The following is a 20,853-nucleotide window of genomic DNA, read 5'->3' on the forward strand; positions in this document are numbered from 1 at the left end:
TCACAAAAATAAAGTTAATTGCTAAAATAATCTGAACTAAAAAGTTATGAAACCTAAACTTTTTCAATTATTTCCTTCCACCCCTCCAATCCATTGAATTTACAGCGCTTTTACACTTTGGCCTGTAAAAAAATCATGCATCTTTTAGCTTCACATATTTCCCCTGCTTGTTGCTCATAAAACAGGAGTGCTCCCCCCTAAGTTTAACGGCACCCCCCCCCCCCCAAATATTACTGAACGCCTTAGCGCGTTTTTATTTTTAACCCTCTTTTTTTATTTAATTATTTTTTTACCTATTTTTTTATTTTTAATTATTGTTGTTTTGTGTTAGATTTTTAATTTAAACTTTCACAAAAAGTGAAAGAATCACTTAATTTGAAAAAAAAAATCATTAAAAATACGTTTTTGCATCATGCAGAATCAATCCTTTTTCGATGTAAATATTGCATCATGTTGTGACGTCATTCGTGCGATCGGTCGCGATAACTCAGTCAAATGAATGAACTTTTGGGTGAACCGAGTCGCCAGTTCATTGTATATTATAACCGCGAGAGTTTTTTTTAGATTGAGTTACTTTTTGATTGGCAACACATCTTTAACTTTCTTGCATTTGCACCACATCCTGTGTTTTGCATATTCTTAATTTGAAAGCCATGTGAATACTTTAAATACTTTGAGCGATCTTTTTCGCTCTCTCTCTCACCTCTCATAGCCGTCATGTATTGCATGTAGTAATTTGTCGTAATTTCGTGATGTCTGCCAATGCTCTTTACTCCTGGCAGGTTGTAATACAACGTGATGTCAATTTTAAAGTTCTAAAATGCCTTTAGGCCTATTTTGTGTGTTATGGAAATGCTTTATATTCCATGGAACCAGCATGTTCGTAAATTGAATTTTGTTTCGTTGTATCATAGCGGCTGATATATTTATTTTTCAAAATGTTTTTTAAATATTAATGAAGATATTGTTCTACAACTTAAGCAATCTCTAAAGATAATAAATACAGATTTTCCTTGAGGAAAAATGCTCCACGTGTTTTTTATTTTCTTCAACTTCAGGCTGTGGACATGTTTTGCAGGTTCACTTCTACTAGCGGTGTAGTCAGTCTAATTTCACTACACTTAATGCTCACATTTTGAAAGAAAAGTGTGCTCGTTCCTCCACAACAAAATACACATACACAGATGAAAATAATAAAGTAAAATAATATGAGTAAATAATTTGAATAAAAATAAAGTAAAATAAATAAAAAATCCCCCCCCCCCAAATTTTGATGGCGTAACTTGCGCCATAATCACTTCTGTGGGCACCCTGTCATAGAGTTAAATTTTGAGCAATGATCAGAAACTTCTCTGATGTGCAGATTTTTTTTAAATCGGATTACTTATATTTTGAAAGAAAGAAGCGCATTGGAAGTCTTTAAAGATCACTACCAAAATACTAAAAGATTAGCGATACTTCTGTAAAAAAGAAACTTTCTAAGTTTAAAATTGTCTAATGAACTAAATTTACAGAACAAAATTGTTTAGAAGTGTAATGGTGGTCGTACATTGCATTAGAAGCAGGTTGAGCGAAGTTAGTTATATATGAAGTCTTCCACTTCTACTGGATTGATTGGTTCATAAAATGCAATATTAAAAATATATATGATTTGATTTCCTTTTGCTGTAATGATAGATTGATAGATTTTCAAAGAATTACTACATGCACAAAATAACACATGAAGCATAATTTGAATATAAACTTATAATACAGTATAATTAGTTATGATGATATTGTTACAAATCTTGTAAATAGTAATTATTGTAGGAACGTAACCTGTAAATAGTTTCCCGTAATGAATATACAGCCCCTTAACATATGGCTAAAGTATACAACCCCTATTCTTTTTATTTTCATTGATAAAGTTTGATAACGGTCTACGCATTTCTCGAAGCTGAAGGAATGTTGTAGAAAATTCTTGGATGTTTATAAAAGCCGTTAGCGATGGATAAACGGGGAGTTTCGATTCAGATTTCGAACTGAGTGTGTGTATTAGCTCTGTTTATAGCGAGGCATTTCGCGGTGTTGTTTTCGTATTTGGAAGTAAATACGTGTGTAAACGTTGAGTTTACGGTGTTGTGTGATAATTGCTGATGAATAATTTAGCAGTTGTTAACGGTTTCTCCTGTACATAGTGTAAATAAATTTCCTGTGTTTTTATCAAGAACTGTGTCTTCATTTCAAGAAAGTGGAAGTCGCACCGAATCCGTTACAATTGGCGCCCAACGTGGGGCTACTTCAGGACTTTCTTGCAGTAAGTGTGACTTTGGACATTTTTTCATAAAGACTTTTTAAATTTGGACTTTATTTTTATGGTGATTACTCGCGCAATGGATGAACAATTAAAACAACTTCTTGATGCAATCAACTCTGTTAAAAATGATATGGCGGCTAATCAAGAACAATTAAAAAATGATATGGCGGCTAATCAAGAACAATTAAAAAATGATATGGCGGCTAATCAAGAACAATTAAAAAATGATATGGCGGCTAGTCAAGAACAATTAAAAAGTGATCTGACTGCAAGTATGTTGGCAAATCAAGACCAGTTAAAAAGCGATTTAACGGTGCTGAAAAAGGACTTAGCGTCTAACCAAGAGGAAATTAAAAACGACCTTATTTCGGTAAAGACTGTGATGGAAAATAAATTTAATGACATAGAGCATCGAGTTGATGCAATTGAAGAAAAATTTGATACCGTTGAAAGCCGATTCAATGCTGTAGAAAATAAATTGGAAGATGAAGATAGAAGATTTCATCTACTTAAAGAAGAGATCTTTAAGGACGTGGAAAGGAGATTGGCTACCGCGGAAAGCAGCTCTGTACAGTTTGGCGCTCCCACATCGGTTGCTCGACCGTCCATTAAACTTGCCACATTTGATGGGAAAACTTCGTGGCAGGTTTACAAAACTCAATTCATGATAGTGGCGGAAGCGAACGGATGGGACTCTGCTACCAAGGCCTGTCATCTTGCAGCATCCCTGAGAGGTGACGCAGCGGACATTCTCCAGACCCTTCCGGACAGCCAGCGCCTGGATTTCGCCGCCCTCACATCTGCGTTGGAGCTTCGCTTCGGTGAGAAGTGCCAGAAAGATTTCAGCCGACTCCAGTTGAAATCCCGTTTCCAGAAAACCGGGGAAACCCTGCAAGAGCTAGCGGCGGACGTCGAGAGATTGTCTCATCTTGCTTTTTGTGACTGTCCTGCGGATGTTCGAGACAACCTGGCACTCAACTACTACATCGACGGGGTTCGAGATCCGGAAATCCAGAAAGCTCTACGGATGGCGGATGTCAAAGACCTGAGTTCTGCTGTTGTGTATGCAATGAAGTTGGAGGCCGCCCAGCAAGCAACCCGCAAGGATCGCCATTCAATCCGCGGCGTGAAAACTGATGAGCCTGATCCGGTTTCGTCACGTTTTGCCGATCTGGAAAAGCAAATAAAAGAAATTGCAGGAATCCTCAAAAGGAATTCGGCTCCCAAGGACCATAATGGACAATCACTTAAGTGCTGGAAATGTGGTGGCGAGGGTCACTTACGAAGAAACTGTGAAGCTCGTCAAGAAACCAGAGGGAAGAGCACCTCTCCCTCGCAGGTCCAGGAAAACTAAGCCATGGCAATCTCGCGGGGCGGAGGTCGCCAAATTGGAATGAGCCCCATCTTAAAGTTTTCCAGATTTCATCGACGAGTGGCGGCAGTAATGGACTGTTTGTTTACGCATATGTAAACGGGTTTCCCTGCGAACTGATTATTGACACTGGAGCCAATGTTACGATCATTAGAACAGATGTGGCTCGTCAATTTGGACTCAACATTCTGTGGACGCCGCCCTGCGTTACCCTCCAAACTGTGACAGGTGACAAGATCGAGATTGAAGGTAAAGTGAACTTGGAAATTGTGTTTGGAAATGCCATTTACCATCATACCGCATTCGTTGCTGCTATCATAGACCCCTTCATTCTCGGATTGGACTTTTTAAAGAAGTATGACTTCAACCTCGACTTCAAGACTAACGAGCTGCACTCGACGAGAGAAGACATAGCAGTCTTTCCTGCAGAAAGTGATGTAAAATCCGCTCATCAAATAATTGCCCAAACAGATTTATCAATTCCCTCAAGGTCAGAATCATTAATACCCGGCTCCATTGAAGAAAGCAATAGTTTTAGATTTGGACTCATTGAATACCCCAACTTAAGCAATAACCCAAAAGGAGTGCTGGTGGCATCTACGCTTGTGGACCTTTCCAAGGATGTAATTCCTGTGAGAGTCGCCAACGTGAGTGAAAGGCCAAGGAATATCCGGAAAGGCGAAGTGTTAGCAACTTGTACTCCCGTAAACTGCATCATTAGAAGAATCAATTCCCCCGAGACTGTGTCTTCTGAGTCCTTGACATCGAAGTTAATTGGGAGTGCACCCTTATCGAAGGATCAAAGAACTGCTGCGGAACAATTGGTGGACGACTTCAAGCATCTGTTTTCATCTACATCGGAGGATGTTGGCCGTACGAATTTAACGCAGCATAGGATTTACACTGGAGAACACCCCCCTATTAAACAGCATCCAAGACGACTACCGTTCGCTAAGAAGGAAGAGGTTGAAACCCTCCTGAAAGAGATGAAGGAGAATGATGTAATCGAACCCTCATCCAGTCCTTGGGCCTCTCCCATCGTCTTGGTCCGAAAGAAAGATGGCTCCACCAGATTTTGTGTCGATTACCGACGACTGAATGAAATCACCAAGAAAGACAGTTACCCTCTTCCACGGATAGACGACACCTTGGACACTCTTTCCGGACACAAGTGGTTTTCGACCCTGGACTTGAAGAGCGGCTACTGGCAGGTTGAGATACACCCTGATGACCGAGAGAAGACAGCGTTTACAACTGGACAAGGCTTATGGCAGTTCAAAGTGATGCCCTTCGGCCTCTGCAATGCACCAGCTACGTTCGAGCGTCTTATGGAGACAGTGTTAAGAGGACTCTCTTACGAATCCTGTCTGGTCTACTTAGACGATATCATCATCGTGGGACGCAGCTTCGAAGAACATCTGGCAAATCTTAGGAAGGTGCTGCAAAAGCTTAAGGAAGCCAATCTGAAGTTAAGCCCGTCCAAATGTAATTTGTTCCGCCGGGAAGTGAACTATCTTGGTCACATCATCTCTTCTGAGGGTGTGCAAACCGATCCAGAGAAGGTATCTGCGGTCAAGAGTTGGAGTCGTCCCGAAAACATCCATCAGCTGCGAAGTTTCCTGGGGCTCTGCACGTACTATAGGAAGTTTGTGAAGGGTTTTTCCAACATTGCACGACCTTTGCATAAGCTGACGGAGAGCAAGCAAAAGTTTGAATGGTCCAAAGAATGCGAAGATGCATTTCTACGACTGAAGGAGGCTTTAACATCAACGCCTATCCTCAGCCTGAAAAACCCTTCATCCTGGACACTGATGCGAGCAACGAGAGCATCGGAGCTGTTTTATCCCAAGAAATTGACGGAAATGAACATGTCATCGCTTACTGGAGCAAATGCTTATCAAAGTCGGAGCGAAATTACTGCGTCACCAGAAAGGAGTTACTGGCCATAGTGAAAGCTGTAGAACACTTCCATCATTACCTCTACGGCCGAAAATTTCTGCTTCGGACAGATCATGCCTCGTTAACTTGGCTTTTGAACTTCAAGAATCCAGAAGGCCAGATAGCCAGGTGGATACAGCGGCTCCAGGAATATGACATGGAGATCAAGCACCGAAAAGGGTTATCTCACGGTAATGCTGACGCTTTATCAAGGAGACCCTGTCCTGAGAACTGCAATGATTGTTCCCGAATCGAGAAACAGTATGGAACGACTAGCCCTACTGCCTATCAGGTGACAGTGACTCCAACTTCATCAGAACCTGATCCATGGAGTGATGACCAAGTTCGAAAAGATCAACTTGAAGACCCCGACATAAAACCAATCTTGGAGTTCATGGAAAGTGACAGTCGACGCCCTAGCTGGCAGGACGTTTCCATCTTCACTCCTGCAACAAAAAGATACTGGGCTTTATGGAACTCACTCCATTTACGGAACGGAGTACTGTACCGAAAATGGGAATCTGATGACGGCAAAACATCTAGGTGGCAGTTACTACTTCCCCGATCAAGGATTTCAGATGTTCTGAAAGAAATACACAGTAGTGCGACTGGAGGACATTTTGGTGTCTTGAAAACCCTCAATAAAGTTCGCGAGCGCTTCTTCTGGAGCAAGGCGAAGGATGACGTGGAGAAGTGGTGCCATTCTTGTGACGCCTGTGCTGCTCGTAAAGGACCGAAGAAGAGAAGCAGAGGGAAGCTACATCTGTACAACGTTGGAGCTCCTTTCGAACGAATTGGGATCGACATCCTGGGTCCTCTACCAAGAACTGCTGATGGGAACAAATACATTCTTGTTTCCATCGACTACTTCACCAAATGGCCGGAAGCATTTCCCATTCCAGATCAAGAGGCTACCACCGTAGCAGAGACTCTAGTCCAACATTGGATCTCGAGATATGGAACCCCTTTGCAGATTCATTCCGATCAAGGGAGGAATTTCATCTCTGCTGTGTTTAAGGGCCTATGTCAAATTCTCGGAATTGAGAAAACTAGGACAACACCACTACACCCACAATCGGACGGCATGGTGGAGAGATTTAACCGCACAATCCTGAACAATCTCTCACTTGTGGTATCCAGAAATCAACAGGATTGGGACAAGAAGCTACCTTTGTTCCTGCTGGCCTACCGCAGTGCTATCCACGAGACTACCGGATTTGCCCCATCTCAGATGCTCTTCGGACGAGAGCTTCGGCTACCTTGTGATCTCGTCTTCGGTCGTCCTCCGGATGCGCCTTCATCGCCTGAGGAGTACATCCAGGATCTCCAGGCCCGGTTGGAAGACGTTCATAACTTCGCACGAGAGCGAATCAACATCGCGGCGGAGAAGATGAAGACCAGATACGACACAAGGTCTACCGGACATGAATTCAACGAAGGCGACAAGGTTTGGTTATGGAATCCCATCCGACGGAAAGGTCTTTCACCCAAATTGCAGTCGCATTGGGATGGACCCTACAAAGTCCTTAACCGACTAAATGACGTCGTAGTGAGGATCCAAAAATCACCTAATGCAAAACCTAGGGTTGTACATTATGATCGGTTAGCCCCATACTATGGCCATAGTTCATGAGTATTACGTAAACAACCATGGTTGATAACATAAAAGTTGTAGATAATTTTTTTGCTTTTAATGTTTAGTAATATTTCTTGTTATTATTGTGTTTTCTGTATCTGTTAGTTATTAATTAATGTGTATATTTGTAAACTTGTGATAGAAGTTTGGCACCCTTTCTGGGGATTGTACTGCCCGGGACGTGCAGTCCTTAGGAAGGGGGCAATGTTACAAATCTTGTAAATAGTAATTATTGTAGGAACGTAACCTGTAAATAGTTTCCCGTAATGAATATACAGCCCCTTAACATATGGCTAAAGTATACAACCCCTATTCTTTTTATTTTCATTGATAAAGTTTGATAACGGTCTACGCATTTCTCGAAGCTGAAGGAATGTTGTAGAAAATTCTTGGATGTTTATAAAAGCCGTTAGCGATGGATAAACGGGGAGTTTCGATTCAGATTTCGAACTGAGTGTGTGTATTAGCTCTGTTTATAGCGAGGCATTTCGCGGTGTTGTTTTCGTATTTGGAAGTAAATACGTGTGTAAACGTTGAGTTTACGGTGTTGTGTGATAATTGCTGATGAATAATTTAGCAGTTGTTAACGGTTTCTCCTGTACATAGTGTAAATAAATTTCCTGTGTTTTTATCAAGAACTGTGTCTTCATTTCAAGAAAGTGGAAGTCGCACCGAATCCGTTACAATATATTATATATTTAGATTGTATAGTGGTAGTACATAATACTGATAGCCGCACGAAAATATAAACTATTGAAAACAGTTGAAATGTATCAAATATCTGATTTAGAACATTCTTATCACTTATCTTTCATTTGTCAAGAATTAATATAAATAAAGGTATAATTTTAAATATATGAAGTTATGAGGTACCTCGTAATTATAATTCAAATTACTCACGTTAAATGATGAGCGGGCCCGTTATTACACTGGTGAACATTCGCAGGAGTTGCATTACTATTGTAGAGGTAGTCTTATTTGTTGGAGTCCATGTGATTCGCTGATTCGGAATTTTAACACAGTTCATTGTGCTTCTTGTTGGTATTCATCATTGATTGTACGCTAATGATATGGAATATATCTTTCAGAACTTATTTTTGTCGGTAATCTTCCTTGATTTCTTCATATATCACTTCTCATAATGGACAGGACGATAATTTTCTTTTATTCTTCCAACATAATTAAATTCATTATATATTAAATAGATTGAAAATAAGATGATCGCAGGACAGGAAACATCGAAAACTATACTAGACTACACATAATATATAAATATATATGGCATGACTGCATTATCTTCCTTTTATACCCGGGCATGGACAGCAAGTCCAGCCCCGGGTCGTTAATGCCTCAACACTCTTGTTTAACGTACGGAACTTTTTCAAAAAAAACTGCAGTGATCGTTGGGGGTTTACCTATATAACCTTCCTTTTTCGGCAAACCCCGCTAATGCCGCTACACAAGGGCAAACATAGCATCGTAGTCATAAAGTACATTCCAGACGTGTCCCCCCTCAATTCAAACGTGCTGGAGATTAGTACGCGTCAAGAAAGAGTTCCAGATCTCCTTGGTTCTATTTCTTTTAAACATCTGCCATCCATGATAAAATCAAAGCCAAAGTTAAAATTGGGCTAAAATATATATTTTGTATGCAACCGGAAATGGTGTAATTTCCTCCGGCGGCGGCGCATATTTCTAATGGCAGATTTAGCAGGGATGCTTTCTGAGTGTAATGGGTGTAATCTTGTGCGGTCAATGAACCTATTTGGCGCGGGAGAAAGAAGGGTGAAAAACTATCTTCTTCAACGCGGCAAGCGTTGTATGAAAACTTGAAAAATAGATTCGGGGATGGCAGGAATATATGGATATTAAAAGTGTGGCAGTGTGATTCTTATTGCACTGTCACAAGAAGAATACGATTTCATTAATTAATTTAAAGAAATAACATAAAATATGAAAAGATTATTTCAGCTTATTAAGGACTTCAGTCGCACTCGCAGACAAAACAATGTGCTGTGTATCATATCTTCAGAACTGCTGACATAAACAAGCAGCGTTTAAACAGAGCCCGCTCAAACTAGGAAGAAAAGAAGTTGATAGCCAAAAATGTCTATTTGAGAAATATTCTCACCAATTCATTTTGAAAGCTAAATGTAAACTAAGTGTAAATGTTTTTACTCACTTGTATTTCTTTTATAATGAAAAGGCAGTTAATCTTGTCCCTTAAAGGACACTTGTTTCAAATCGCGTATCGGGAGAATCAACGTGTAAACATCTGAACGACTTCGAACGACGTGTTTCATCAGGAAGGAAGATGTGACGTCAGAGCACGAGGGGAGATGATGTATTCTCCCGATAGCTCCGCGGCAAATCAAATGTTCTGGAAGCATCCAGACTGAGCTCTTACGTAGGCATATCCGGCGTGACGTGCATTGAGTGCGCTGTATTATATAAGCAGGGGGGAAATGAGAAGAAAATCACTTCTTCTGCTCGCGTTTCTCATTTTCGACTGACGATAGTCGTATTTTTGAGAGGATCGTTCGCTGTTGAGGCGACGTCCTACACTTAGGGGATGGCTTTTAGAATTTCGCCATGAGAGTTAGGGACTTAAAATTTTTTTTGAAACATTTTAGAGTTATTTATGTTAGGGTGTCAAATGTTTTTTTGAAAAGATGTTCTTTTGGAACATGAAGGATGTTTGGAGTAGAGTTGAAATCCCTCATACTTGTTTATATCATTTATCAATGTTAAAGATTATTTACAGTTGTTAATTATTGGATTTATAAATAAAATGATTTAGCCTTATAACTTGAATTCTGACATTTCATTCACTTGATAGCTACAGAAATGTGAAACAGAAACAGGGGTCTGGCCAGAGGATATTTGGGTCCGTTAACGGACCCTTCACAAAAATCCGATCAACCAAAACGGACCTATCACAAAATTCCGATCAAACAAAACGGACCTTTCACAAAATCCGGATCAAACAAAACGGACCCTTCACAAAATTCTGATAAACAAGATCGGATCTGTCACAAATTGTTTATTGAAAGAGCAAATCTGAAAGCAAAATAACGCATATTTCTGTGTATAAACCGATAATTTTTGGAACCTTTTTGTAAGTCAGATTAGAGGGATCCGCTTATACAAAATCGGCTAATTTTGAAAAAAAAAAAAAAAATGGCACTCTTGTGATGCTCCTGCAAGCGATAAATAATTGCTACTGCCAAATAAATATAATGGTTGTTTTGTAGTAAGTTACCGCCCTAAAGCTCCGGATGGAATAACTGAGCTGGCGGTGTATTTTATAATGGTTTGTTTTATCACAGCTAATTAGCAGCGGTGTTGTTGTAAACTTTTCTGAAAAGGCATTGGTAAGCACTTTTTTCCGCTCATGATTTAACAAACAATAATAATATATATATCTGCGAAATTAACTTAGAACTGCAAAGGGATAGTAAGGGGGAGGAAAAAATGTGATCGCTTCAGATAGGGTTACCAACTTCAAATTTATCACCACTTAGGGTCTGGCGTTGAACCTTTATAATGACTTGATTAGAAAATATTCTCATCATTTTGCCAGCTTGTCAATATTTGCGTTTTTACGGTTCCGGTGCGATGTTTAATTGTTATTTTAGGAGAAAATTATATGGGTTTTGATTTTTCGATGCTAACAAAGGATGATTAACTTTAAATAAACTCTTTTAACTACCGTTTTTTTTCTTTAGATGTCTACATTTTGAAATATGCAATCTTTTAACATCCGATATGAGAATCATATTTTGTTCTTTTTTCAAGCTAACTTCGCTTTATTAGGATTCAAATAAATGAAAAGTCTGTTTATTTCTGTTAGAACTCTCGTTTCAAGTTTTTAAAGCAAAATTCCATTTTCTGTTATGAGTCAAAAATGAAAATGCTGAATAGATGGTTTATTTTATTTTATTTTTTTGGGTCAACTGTGTCCACAGATATTAATGAAACGGTTATCATAGGACTCTAAAATGCAATTTAAAAATAATTTTATCAAAAATATTTCTTTTACAAGCCGTTTTTATACTTTTGATGCCTTCGCTTTGAGAATTGCGATCTCTTTGCATCTGATATGGGAATCCGATTTTTCGAATTTTTGATGATTATTACGCTTTGTTAAGAGGTAAACAATTGAAATATCTTTTTATTTTTCGAAACGAAATTCTGTGCTTTTTAAGAGTGTCTTGGGTCAAAAAATTGAATAACCCTATTCAAAAACCCTATTCTGAATTTTATTTTATTTATTTATATTTTTGTTACAATTATTTTAAATACTGTACAGAAATATATCTAGTATAATTTAACATAATGTAGAATGGTAGATAAGTGTTGATACTTGAAAGAGCGATGAACCCCCCCCCCCCCGGCCAAATGTCAGAAAAAAAATCCAGAATGATTTTCTCGACATAGAAGAGGAAAACACTCAACTTTAAGTTTAATTGATGCAGTTTGTGCCATCTCTAAGTTCTAAAATTTCGTTTTAACAAAAAAAGAATTTTTTTTTTTTGCAAAATTTTTTGATTTTTCACAAAATTAATTCATTTTTCACAAAATTATTTGATTTTTCACAAAAAATGGACCCTGTGAAAAATCCTGGACAGACCCCTGAGAAAGGCATCTGCTAAACTTGGTGTTTACCTTCCTTGCGGGAGATAGACACTATTTGTTAGGTGAACAAGAGGGTTATGGGCCCAGACTGCCCTTCCCTATTCACATTCCGTCGGCTTGAGTAAAGTGAATTTGAAGAAGAAATGTTGTTGTATGAAATATCGAATAGAAATTTGGAAATTAATTTTTTGAGCGATCTCATCGAAGTAATGAGATGAAAGAATTTATGAATTAAAGAAGATACGAAATTCTTTTCCAGTAAAGAACTATGTCCACCCAAACCTTTAAAATTGAAGAGTTGAACGATTCGCATTATGTCGAATGAGCGAAAAACTTCAAGTTCCTGCTAATGGACCGGAACTGTTGGAACATAGTAAAGAGTGAGGAAGAAGAACCGATCGAGAACAAAGAGGCAGGAATCACAAAAGCCGATATTAAGGATTACCATGTTCGGAAGAGAGCAACAGTTTCGATGATTTTTTTAAACATTGAGCAACGACTTAGAAAGATTATCGAAAATTGCGAAGATCCCCGAGAATCATGGAAAAAGTTGAAATTGTTCTTCTACCCGGATAACAAATGCGCCTGGATGCAACTGCTTGTGGAACTGCAAAATTCAAAACCTGAACGAAATGAAAATATTTCCCTTTTTGCGGCCCGTCTGCAACGATTGTTTGATCGAATTAAGGTTACATATCCCGAATGTCCTGAGGACTGTATCTGCTTCCAGCTTTAACAGAACTTGCCTAAAGAATATGATCATCTAGTCCAAGCAATGCTTGCAAGGAGTGATCAGGATTTCAAGTTTGAAAAACTGGTGGTGGATCTTGTGATTGAAGAGAATCGCATGGTTTTGAAGACGAAAACTAAGGAGAGGCTTGAGGTGATGACAGTTCAAAATTCGCAGCGATGTTACAGATGTGACCGCATTGGACTTCTCAGAAAGGATTGTCCAGAGCTGAGGCAACAAAATCCCACGACGAATCCGTCCCCAAGTCCAGTCAACGAGAGAGGAAGCACCACAGGACATGGAAATTCTAGAGGAAGATCGAGCCAACGAGGAAGGAATCGTCGACGGAGAGGAGCCAGATATAGAAATACACTAAACCGGCGGAGATCTCTATTGACTGACAGATGTGAGTATAGATCCTTTTTCTTATCAGAGGCAAATTTAAATGAGGTAGGGGTAAAGGAATCAACATGGATTTTTGACACGGCGGCCAGTCATCATTATACCCATAACCGGAACTGGTTTAGGACATTTTCTCCCTTAACGGATGTACAAATGGCAGTAGCAGTCAAGAAACAGATTTTTCCCATTGAAGGCAGCGGGGAAATTAAAGTTCGTATCGGCAATAGATCTGTTGTTTTAGAAAATGTCATGTATTCACCTAGGTTAAGGAGAAATATATTGTCCGGACCCAAATTTGATTTGGGAGGTGCTAAATTTGAAGGGGGTGGTGGCTCCGTGAAAGTACTAGATAAAACTTGTAAATTGATTTTTAAAGCAAATTTAGAAAATGGTGTATATATTGTTGATTCTGTAAAATCAAACCAATTGCCTGTTTGTAATCCTGATAATGAAAATACTTTTTTAGAGTCCAATCATATAAATATTGAAACCTGGCATAAACGTTTCGGACATATAAATACAGAATGTATACAAAAGACAGGGAGTTCACAAGCTGTTAATGGTTTACCGGAATTTAAAAATGTTAAAATCAATTGTGACACTTGTAAATTAGGAAAATTCAAAAGAGTGAGTTTTAAACCTATTGGGGATACAAAGTCAGACAGTCCGTTGAACTTGCTTTTTTGTGATGTTTGGGGGCCTTGCAATGTTGAGGGTAGAAATGGAGAACGTTATTATTTATCTGTTATAGATGATTTTTCAAAAAGAAGTTCTCTATACCCTATAAAGTTTAAAAGCCAAGTACCCGAAATTTTGATGAATCATATCATAAAAGCGGAAAATTTTTAGGGAAAGATAGCCAAGGCTGTAAGGACAGACAACGGGACTGAGTTCGTAAACCATGAGTTAGATGACTTTTTTAAGAAAAAAGGCATTCATCATGAATTAACCAATTTCTATTCTCCGGAACAAAATGGGACGGCAGAAAATTTTAACAGAACAATTGCAGATAGTACGCGGGTGATTTTAAAGGAGAGCGGTTTACCTCAGAATTTTTGGCCAGAGGCAATGAAATATTTCACGTACACCTGGAATAGGGTTTGCCATGCCAATCAGACTAAAACCCCATTTGAACTTTATGGGGGAGAAAATCCTCAATAAGGCATCTCCGCGCTTTCGGAACAATATTGTTTGTTGGTGTGCCCAAACAATTAAGAAAGAAATTGGATTTAAAAGCACAAAAGGGTGTTCTCATAGGTTACGCGTTTAATAGAAAAGGGTATAGAATTTATCTGCCCGACAGCAACAAAATTATAGAATCAATAAATGTATCGTTCAAAGAAAACTATTTTTTCCAAACTGATTTTCGAAATGAGTCAAATGAGGAGGAGAAACGAGTTCTATCATGGCCCATGGCACTTCCGCCTGCAACCTTGAGTGAGAATGAAACGACTAATGAACAGCAGAGTTCAGATTCGACCGATTCTGAAAGCTCGATTGCTAGCGGGGAAAGTGAAACAAGTTCTCAATCTGAAGATTCTGACAGTGAAAGTGATTTACACCTACGCGATGCAGTTTGGGTGAGAAAAGTAGTGAAAAGACCGGATAGCACACGGAATGATATATATTATTATGAGAAAGGGGAAAAGAAAAGGTTAAGATCTAAACATGACATTGAAAAGTATTGTAAATTAAAAGATATAAAATACAATCCAGATAAGTTTAGTTTTAAAGGGAAAGATCTAACAGAGGGGCAAGTAAATAATGTGTCTGTAAGCTCAAAGAAAAACAATAAAAATTTATGACTAGAAAATGAAATTCAAATCCCTAGGACTTACAAACAACCTTTAAAGGTAAAAGAAAGTGCTGAATGGCAAAAAGCAATGGAGACTGAGCTAGAAATTATGCATAGCCGAAAAGTCTGGAATTTGGCAAAATTGCCGGAAAATGTTGTTCCAGTAGGGTCTCACTGGGTTTACACTTTAAAGAAAGATGAGAAAGGGGTAGTTAAATCTTATAAGGCCAGATTGGTAGCAAACAGCATGCATCAGATCAAAAACCAAAATTTTGATGGGACATACAGCCCCGTATGTAATTTTGGAATAATTAGATTTTTCTTTTCTCTGTTAATTACATGTGCAAATTGGTTAAATATACAGTGTGATGTAAAGAGCGCTTACTTATACGCTCCAATTGATGACTTGATATATATGAGCCAGCCTCCGGGTTTTGTAACAAAAGGAAAGGAAGATTATTTTTGTAAATTAAATAAGGCTATTTACGGGTTACACCAGAGTGGACACTTGTGGTTTTATGAATTAGATCAAGTTTTATCACAAATTGGTTTTAAGAAATTTGAATCATGTAACTGTGTATATTTTAATCCTAATGTTCTATTGCTTGTATATGTTGATGATATTGTGATTTTTGGTAAAAAGGAAAGTCATATAAACAGTGCAATTAATTCTTTAAGTAAACATTTTGATTTGAAGGTATTGGGAAGTACAAAGAAATTGTTAGGGGTAGAATTTGAATTAATAGGAAAGGAATTGTATCTACATCAATCTTCCTATATAGAAGAAGTGTATGATCGTTTTAAGAAATTCAAATTCCCATCTACCTCTCTTCCAATTAGTAAAGGCATTGTTTACTCTAATTCTGACTGTCCTAAGACAGAAAATGAAAATTTTGAAATGACTAAGTTTCCTTTTCGCAATTTGTTAGGATGTTTAGCATTTATAGCCAATAGAACACGACCAGACATTGCATATACTGTAAATTTATTTAGTCAATTTCAGAATAACCCAGGGAAACGTCATTGGGATGGGCTTTTAAATTTGTTTGGATATGTTTATCAATCGCGAAATTTAAAATTAAAATTAAAATGCAGTAAAATCCAAATAGTAGCTTTTTCAGATGCAGACTTTGCATCAAATAAAGATGACAGAACTTCTTTGGGGGGTCAAATGATTATGTTAGACAAAGCTCCTATTGAATGGAGAACTTTTAAAGAACGGAGTGTTAGTTTATCAACTATGGAATCGGAGTTCATAGCATTGACAGAAGCGGCAAAAGAAACATTGTGGTTTGACAGAATTTTGGAAGAATGTTTGAAAATAAACTTTTAAAGTTCATAAAAATAAAAGCAATTATTTATGTAGACAATCAAGCTTCTTTGGATTATGTAAAATCACCAATTGAAAATCACAGGAGTAAACATATTTATGTGAAATTATTTTTCATTCGTGACTTGATTGCTAAAGATATTTTTACTGTTTCTTATATAGAAAGTAAATCTAACTTATCAAATATTTTCACGAAGCCACCAACCCAAAACGACTTAAAATTTTTTCAAGAAATTTTTTTCAATTCAAGTGATCTATTGTAGAAAGTGTTTGTAATTTCTGATAATCATTTTTTCGATGATAAGCATTCATTTGTGAAAAACGCTTGCAGAAAGTCATTTTTTACATGTCTTTGTTAAATATTTTCATATGAATTGTCAACTTAAAGTAATGTAAAAATGAGCTTATATATTTCTATTTTTTATATAGTTTGATCAAAAATGAAGCTTGAGCTTATATTCAAAACTGTTTATTATGATTATACATATTATACAATTGTTGTTAAATTGCTGATATTAGAACAGTTACTTGTGGTTTTTATCGTTATTTTTCAGATTAAATCTGATGTCTGTCCACCCACATGAACTTTTGTCAACTACGTGATTTTTTAGATCAGTGACATTTTGCGAAGATACGATTGTGACTGAGAATTTTTGGAGTGAATTTAGTTGAACTTTTCCTCTAGGACTTCTACAATTATTTTTGTGATATTATTGTTGTAATGTGCAAATGTTGTTTTGCTTAAATTCAAGGAGAATATTAAGTGTTTGTTTTTACAAAATGTTGAAACTAACCAAATTTTTGAGACGATAAAAATTAACTAACGTGAGATTTAGATTTAAAAATTTACTAATTTTTTGAGTGATAATTGTTTTTAAAGAAATTTTTGAAGTGTGAGAATTTTTTTTGAAATTTAAATCAGATAATGCTTGAAATTAAATGAATATGTGAGATCAAATGAATTGTCGAGAAGGGAGGGCATTGATAGCCAAAAATGTCTATTTGAGAAATATTCTCACCAATTCATTTTGAAAGCTAAGTGTAAACTAAGTGTAAATGTTTTTACTCACTTGTATTTCTTTAATAATGAAAAGGCAGTTAATCTTGTCCCTTAAAGGATGCTTGTTTCAAATTGCGTATCGGGAGAATCAACGTGTAAACATCAGAACAACTTCGAACGACATGTTTCGTCAGGAAGGAGGATGTGACGTCAGAGCACGAGGGGGAGATGATGTAATCTCCCGATAGCTCCACGGCAAATCGAACGTTCTGGAGGCATCCAGACTGAGCTCTTACGTAGGCAAATCCGGCGTGACGTGCATTGAGTGCGCTGTATTATATAAGCAGGGGGGAAATGAGAAGGAAATCACTTCTTCTGCTCGCGTTTCTCATTTTCGACTGACGACAGTCGTATTTTTGAGAGGATCGTTCGCTGTTGAGGCGACGTCCTGCACTTAGGGGATGGCTTTTAGAATTTCGCCATGAGAGTTAGGGACTTAAAATTTTTTTTTGAAACATTTTAGAGTAATTTATGTTAGGGTGTCAAATGTTTTTTTGAAAAGATGTTCTTTTGGAACATGAAGGATGTTTGGAGTAGTGTTGAAATCCCTCATACTTGTTTATATCATTTATCAATGTTAAAGATTATTTACAGTTGTTAATTATTGGATTTATAAATAAAATGATTTAGCCTTATAACTTGAACTCTGACATTTCATTCACTTGATAGCTACAGAAATGTGAAACAGAAAGGCATCTGCTAAACTTGGTGTTTACCTTCCTTGCGGGAGATAGACACAATTTGTTAGGTCAACAGAAGTACCTTCTGCGCATGTCCGCCGCCGACTGCTATGGTGCACGCGCCAATGGCAGAGAGTTGATAAAAAGAACTGCAGGGGGAAGAAGAAAGAGGGGAATGACAAAATGACGAATGAAAATGGCGGCAAAAAAAACAAGGTTGAAAGTTTTTTTTTTTGATGTCATAGACCGCGGGCCGTGCTAAGAAGGAATCGGAAATATGCAATTTTTCATTTTCCCTGACATTTCCCTGATTTTCGCCCATTTTCATTTTCTCTGACAATTCCAGGTTTTCCCGGTACGTGGCAACCCTGTTCTTAGCAATGTTCTAAAAAAAGGGGGGGGGGGAGGAGCAAAAAAGTTAATAAGTATAAAAAAAAAAGAAAATCAAAGATATGCTGAAAGCATAAAACTTCTCCAACCATTAACTTCATTCTGTGAACTAGTTCCCTACAGTGGTGTTCCTATAGGGTGTTATACTCCATATACATCATATACTCTTAAACATTTTTTAGACACATAGCATATACCCTCAAGTTTCAAAAAATTTCATATTATGACACATTATGTATATGATCGCATACACATACTGTGCATAACTGATTACTAGGAGTCTACCTTCAGAAAATTTGATGGGAACATCACTGGTCCCCTATTGTAGTGAAAGCCTCAAATATGTAAAATAATTTAATAGAAAGATAAATGGGGAAGCAGTGCAGGGAAAAAATAGAAGAAGCAGAGTAGGAAAAAATACAAGTTGTCCCTCATACAAAGAAGAAATGTTTAATAAATCTAATTGATTTTCGAAAACAACATAAACTTACGAGTCAGACTTTTCTTTTCGATCTTTGGCTTGTTGCCAGTCTTCTCGGGCATGACAGGCCGAGGGAGCTCCTTCTCTAGCTCTTTACGGAAGGCCAATTTGCAGCCTTTGGACTTTTTCCCTTTCCTGAAATTAAAGGGAGATCATATGTCATTCAACTTTTACTGTCAAATTTAATCCTCAGAAGACTCATTGGTTTAAACAAGACCACCACCATAAAAATATCAAAAGATAAAATCACTTTAAAAATACATTTGCAAATTTTAAAGATCATCCAGTACACAAAAGTACTGACTGCTTACTGAATAACTCTCATGACTAAATCACAAAGGTTGGGTGGAACAAAAAAAAAAAAAAAGCTACTATGACAGAAAAACATGGCACCCTCTCAAACATGCTTTTAAAGTGAGAATCATGAATAGATCCATGAGAGATTTTTATTCAGATTTACTACCTTTTCTGTCTGAATAAAATGTGCAGTAAATTTTATCAGGATGATGCTTCAATAACTTACTGAATAAAATTGCGAAGTTGTGAGGGTATGGAATCCACTTGAAGCACGAAATGTGGAAATCATGGGTGCAAGTTTGGTGATGTGTTCGAGGCGGAAAATATTTTCAGCACCCCCCCCCCCCCCGCATGTGTGCTTTAGGAAAACTTTATGTGTATAAATGCTGTAGATTTTAACTATGCAAGTTTTGGAATGTTGGATTTGAACTTTAAGCCTTTGACTTTTCTAACAACATGAGCCTATTTTAAACTACAATGTTTAAGCGTTTTGATATCGTAATTCAAAAAACCTAAAAATTGCCAATAACAGGGTGTCTGGGGACTACCCCAGAAATTTTTTTAAATTGGACCGCAATGGAAGGCCATTTTTATAAAGTTTGAGAAAAGGAGAGGTTCAGAGACTCTCTAACAACAATTTTTTCAAACTGATAGTCCCAAAATCACAATATTGGGCGATCTTCAAAAATATTAGAGAAAGATGGGGGGGGGGGGGAGAGCGCTCTGGACTCCCCCCGAAATTGAAGTTTTAAAAATGAAACTGTTCTCTATCTTTCATAACGTTTATGTGCTTTTTGAATGCATTATCGAAGGGATGGAGCTCAAGAACCCTCCTTCTGCAATATTTCAAAACTGAAGTTCCAAAAATGCAACTTTAGACGATGTTGGATAATGTTAGGGATAAAAACGTTCAAGGCTCCCCGCCATGAGTGTTTTGCCGATAGTAAACATTTTTATTGCAGCAATAAAATCGCTTGGAACATAAGATTTTCACTTTCATAACAATAATCAGTTCTGATCGGAAAGTCTACCCAAGGCAGTGCCAACAAACCAGAAAAGAAGGAAAGGTGGGCGAAACGTATGGGCGACTAATGATAATTAATTTGCATCATTCCCACACAGTCTTCATTTAAAAACGAAATCTTTTGTAAGATAGCAGGTGCTGAAAATAGCAATAAAAAAACCGCTTAGGTGAAGTAGATATATTTTTTAAACAAGGTACACTTTCCAATATTCATTAATTAAAAAAAGCAATAGGGGAACTGAATACTCATCTCAGGGAGGACCCCCACATCACATCCTTCTTAAGGCACTTAAAGATAGCCTAAAGTGGCGTTTTAAATATTTCAGCATCGAAACATTTTTGGAAGAGAACTCCCGAACCTCTTCCTCTGAGTTCACCACAAACTCCTAGATTTGAATTTTTAAGACTTCAGTTCCTAATTTTTTTCCTAGGAACAGTACCCTTTTTATCTAGAGCCACTATATAAATAGGCCGACGCATCAGCTTATGTTTAGCCATTTTGGGATTGGATTTTTCATTGTTGCAGAGCTAAGTTTCCACAGCAAAGTTTCGTGTTTTGCCAAATTTGCCGTAAATATTATTTTATTTAATGAACAGTTCACGTGCAGCTAATAAAAGCTCGCAGTAAACAATCACCAAACGGGATAACTCGCCAGAAAAGACAACCACTCAAACATGTGCTCTGATCCAAAATGGCTGATCTTAAGCTGATGCACTGGCTCGTACATATAGGGCCTTACCCTTACCTATATACATGACTTATGACCACATAAAAGTTTTAATA

At 37.5% G+C, this 20,853-nt stretch overlaps 1 protein-coding gene across 1 annotated transcript in view; it reads right to left on the reverse strand.

Moving 5' to 3' along the window:
* LOC129221222 (mortality factor 4-like protein 1) overlaps nucleotides 1-20,853 on the reverse strand; it is a 98,135-nt gene that overhangs the window by 22,607 nt on the left and 54,675 nt on the right. The window contains exon 5 of the mRNA XM_054855679.1: nucleotides 18,759-18,883. Within this exon, the coding sequence (XP_054711654.1) occupies nucleotides 18,759-18,883 (125 nt within the window). The remainder of the gene's footprint in view (nucleotides 1-18,758; nucleotides 18,884-20,853) is intronic.

Source organism: Uloborus diversus, chromosome 1 (genome assembly GCF_026930045.1).
Source record: "Uloborus diversus isolate 005 chromosome 1, Udiv.v.3.1, whole genome shotgun sequence".
NCBI lineage: Eukaryota > Metazoa > Arthropoda > Arachnida > Araneae > Uloboridae > Uloborus > Uloborus diversus.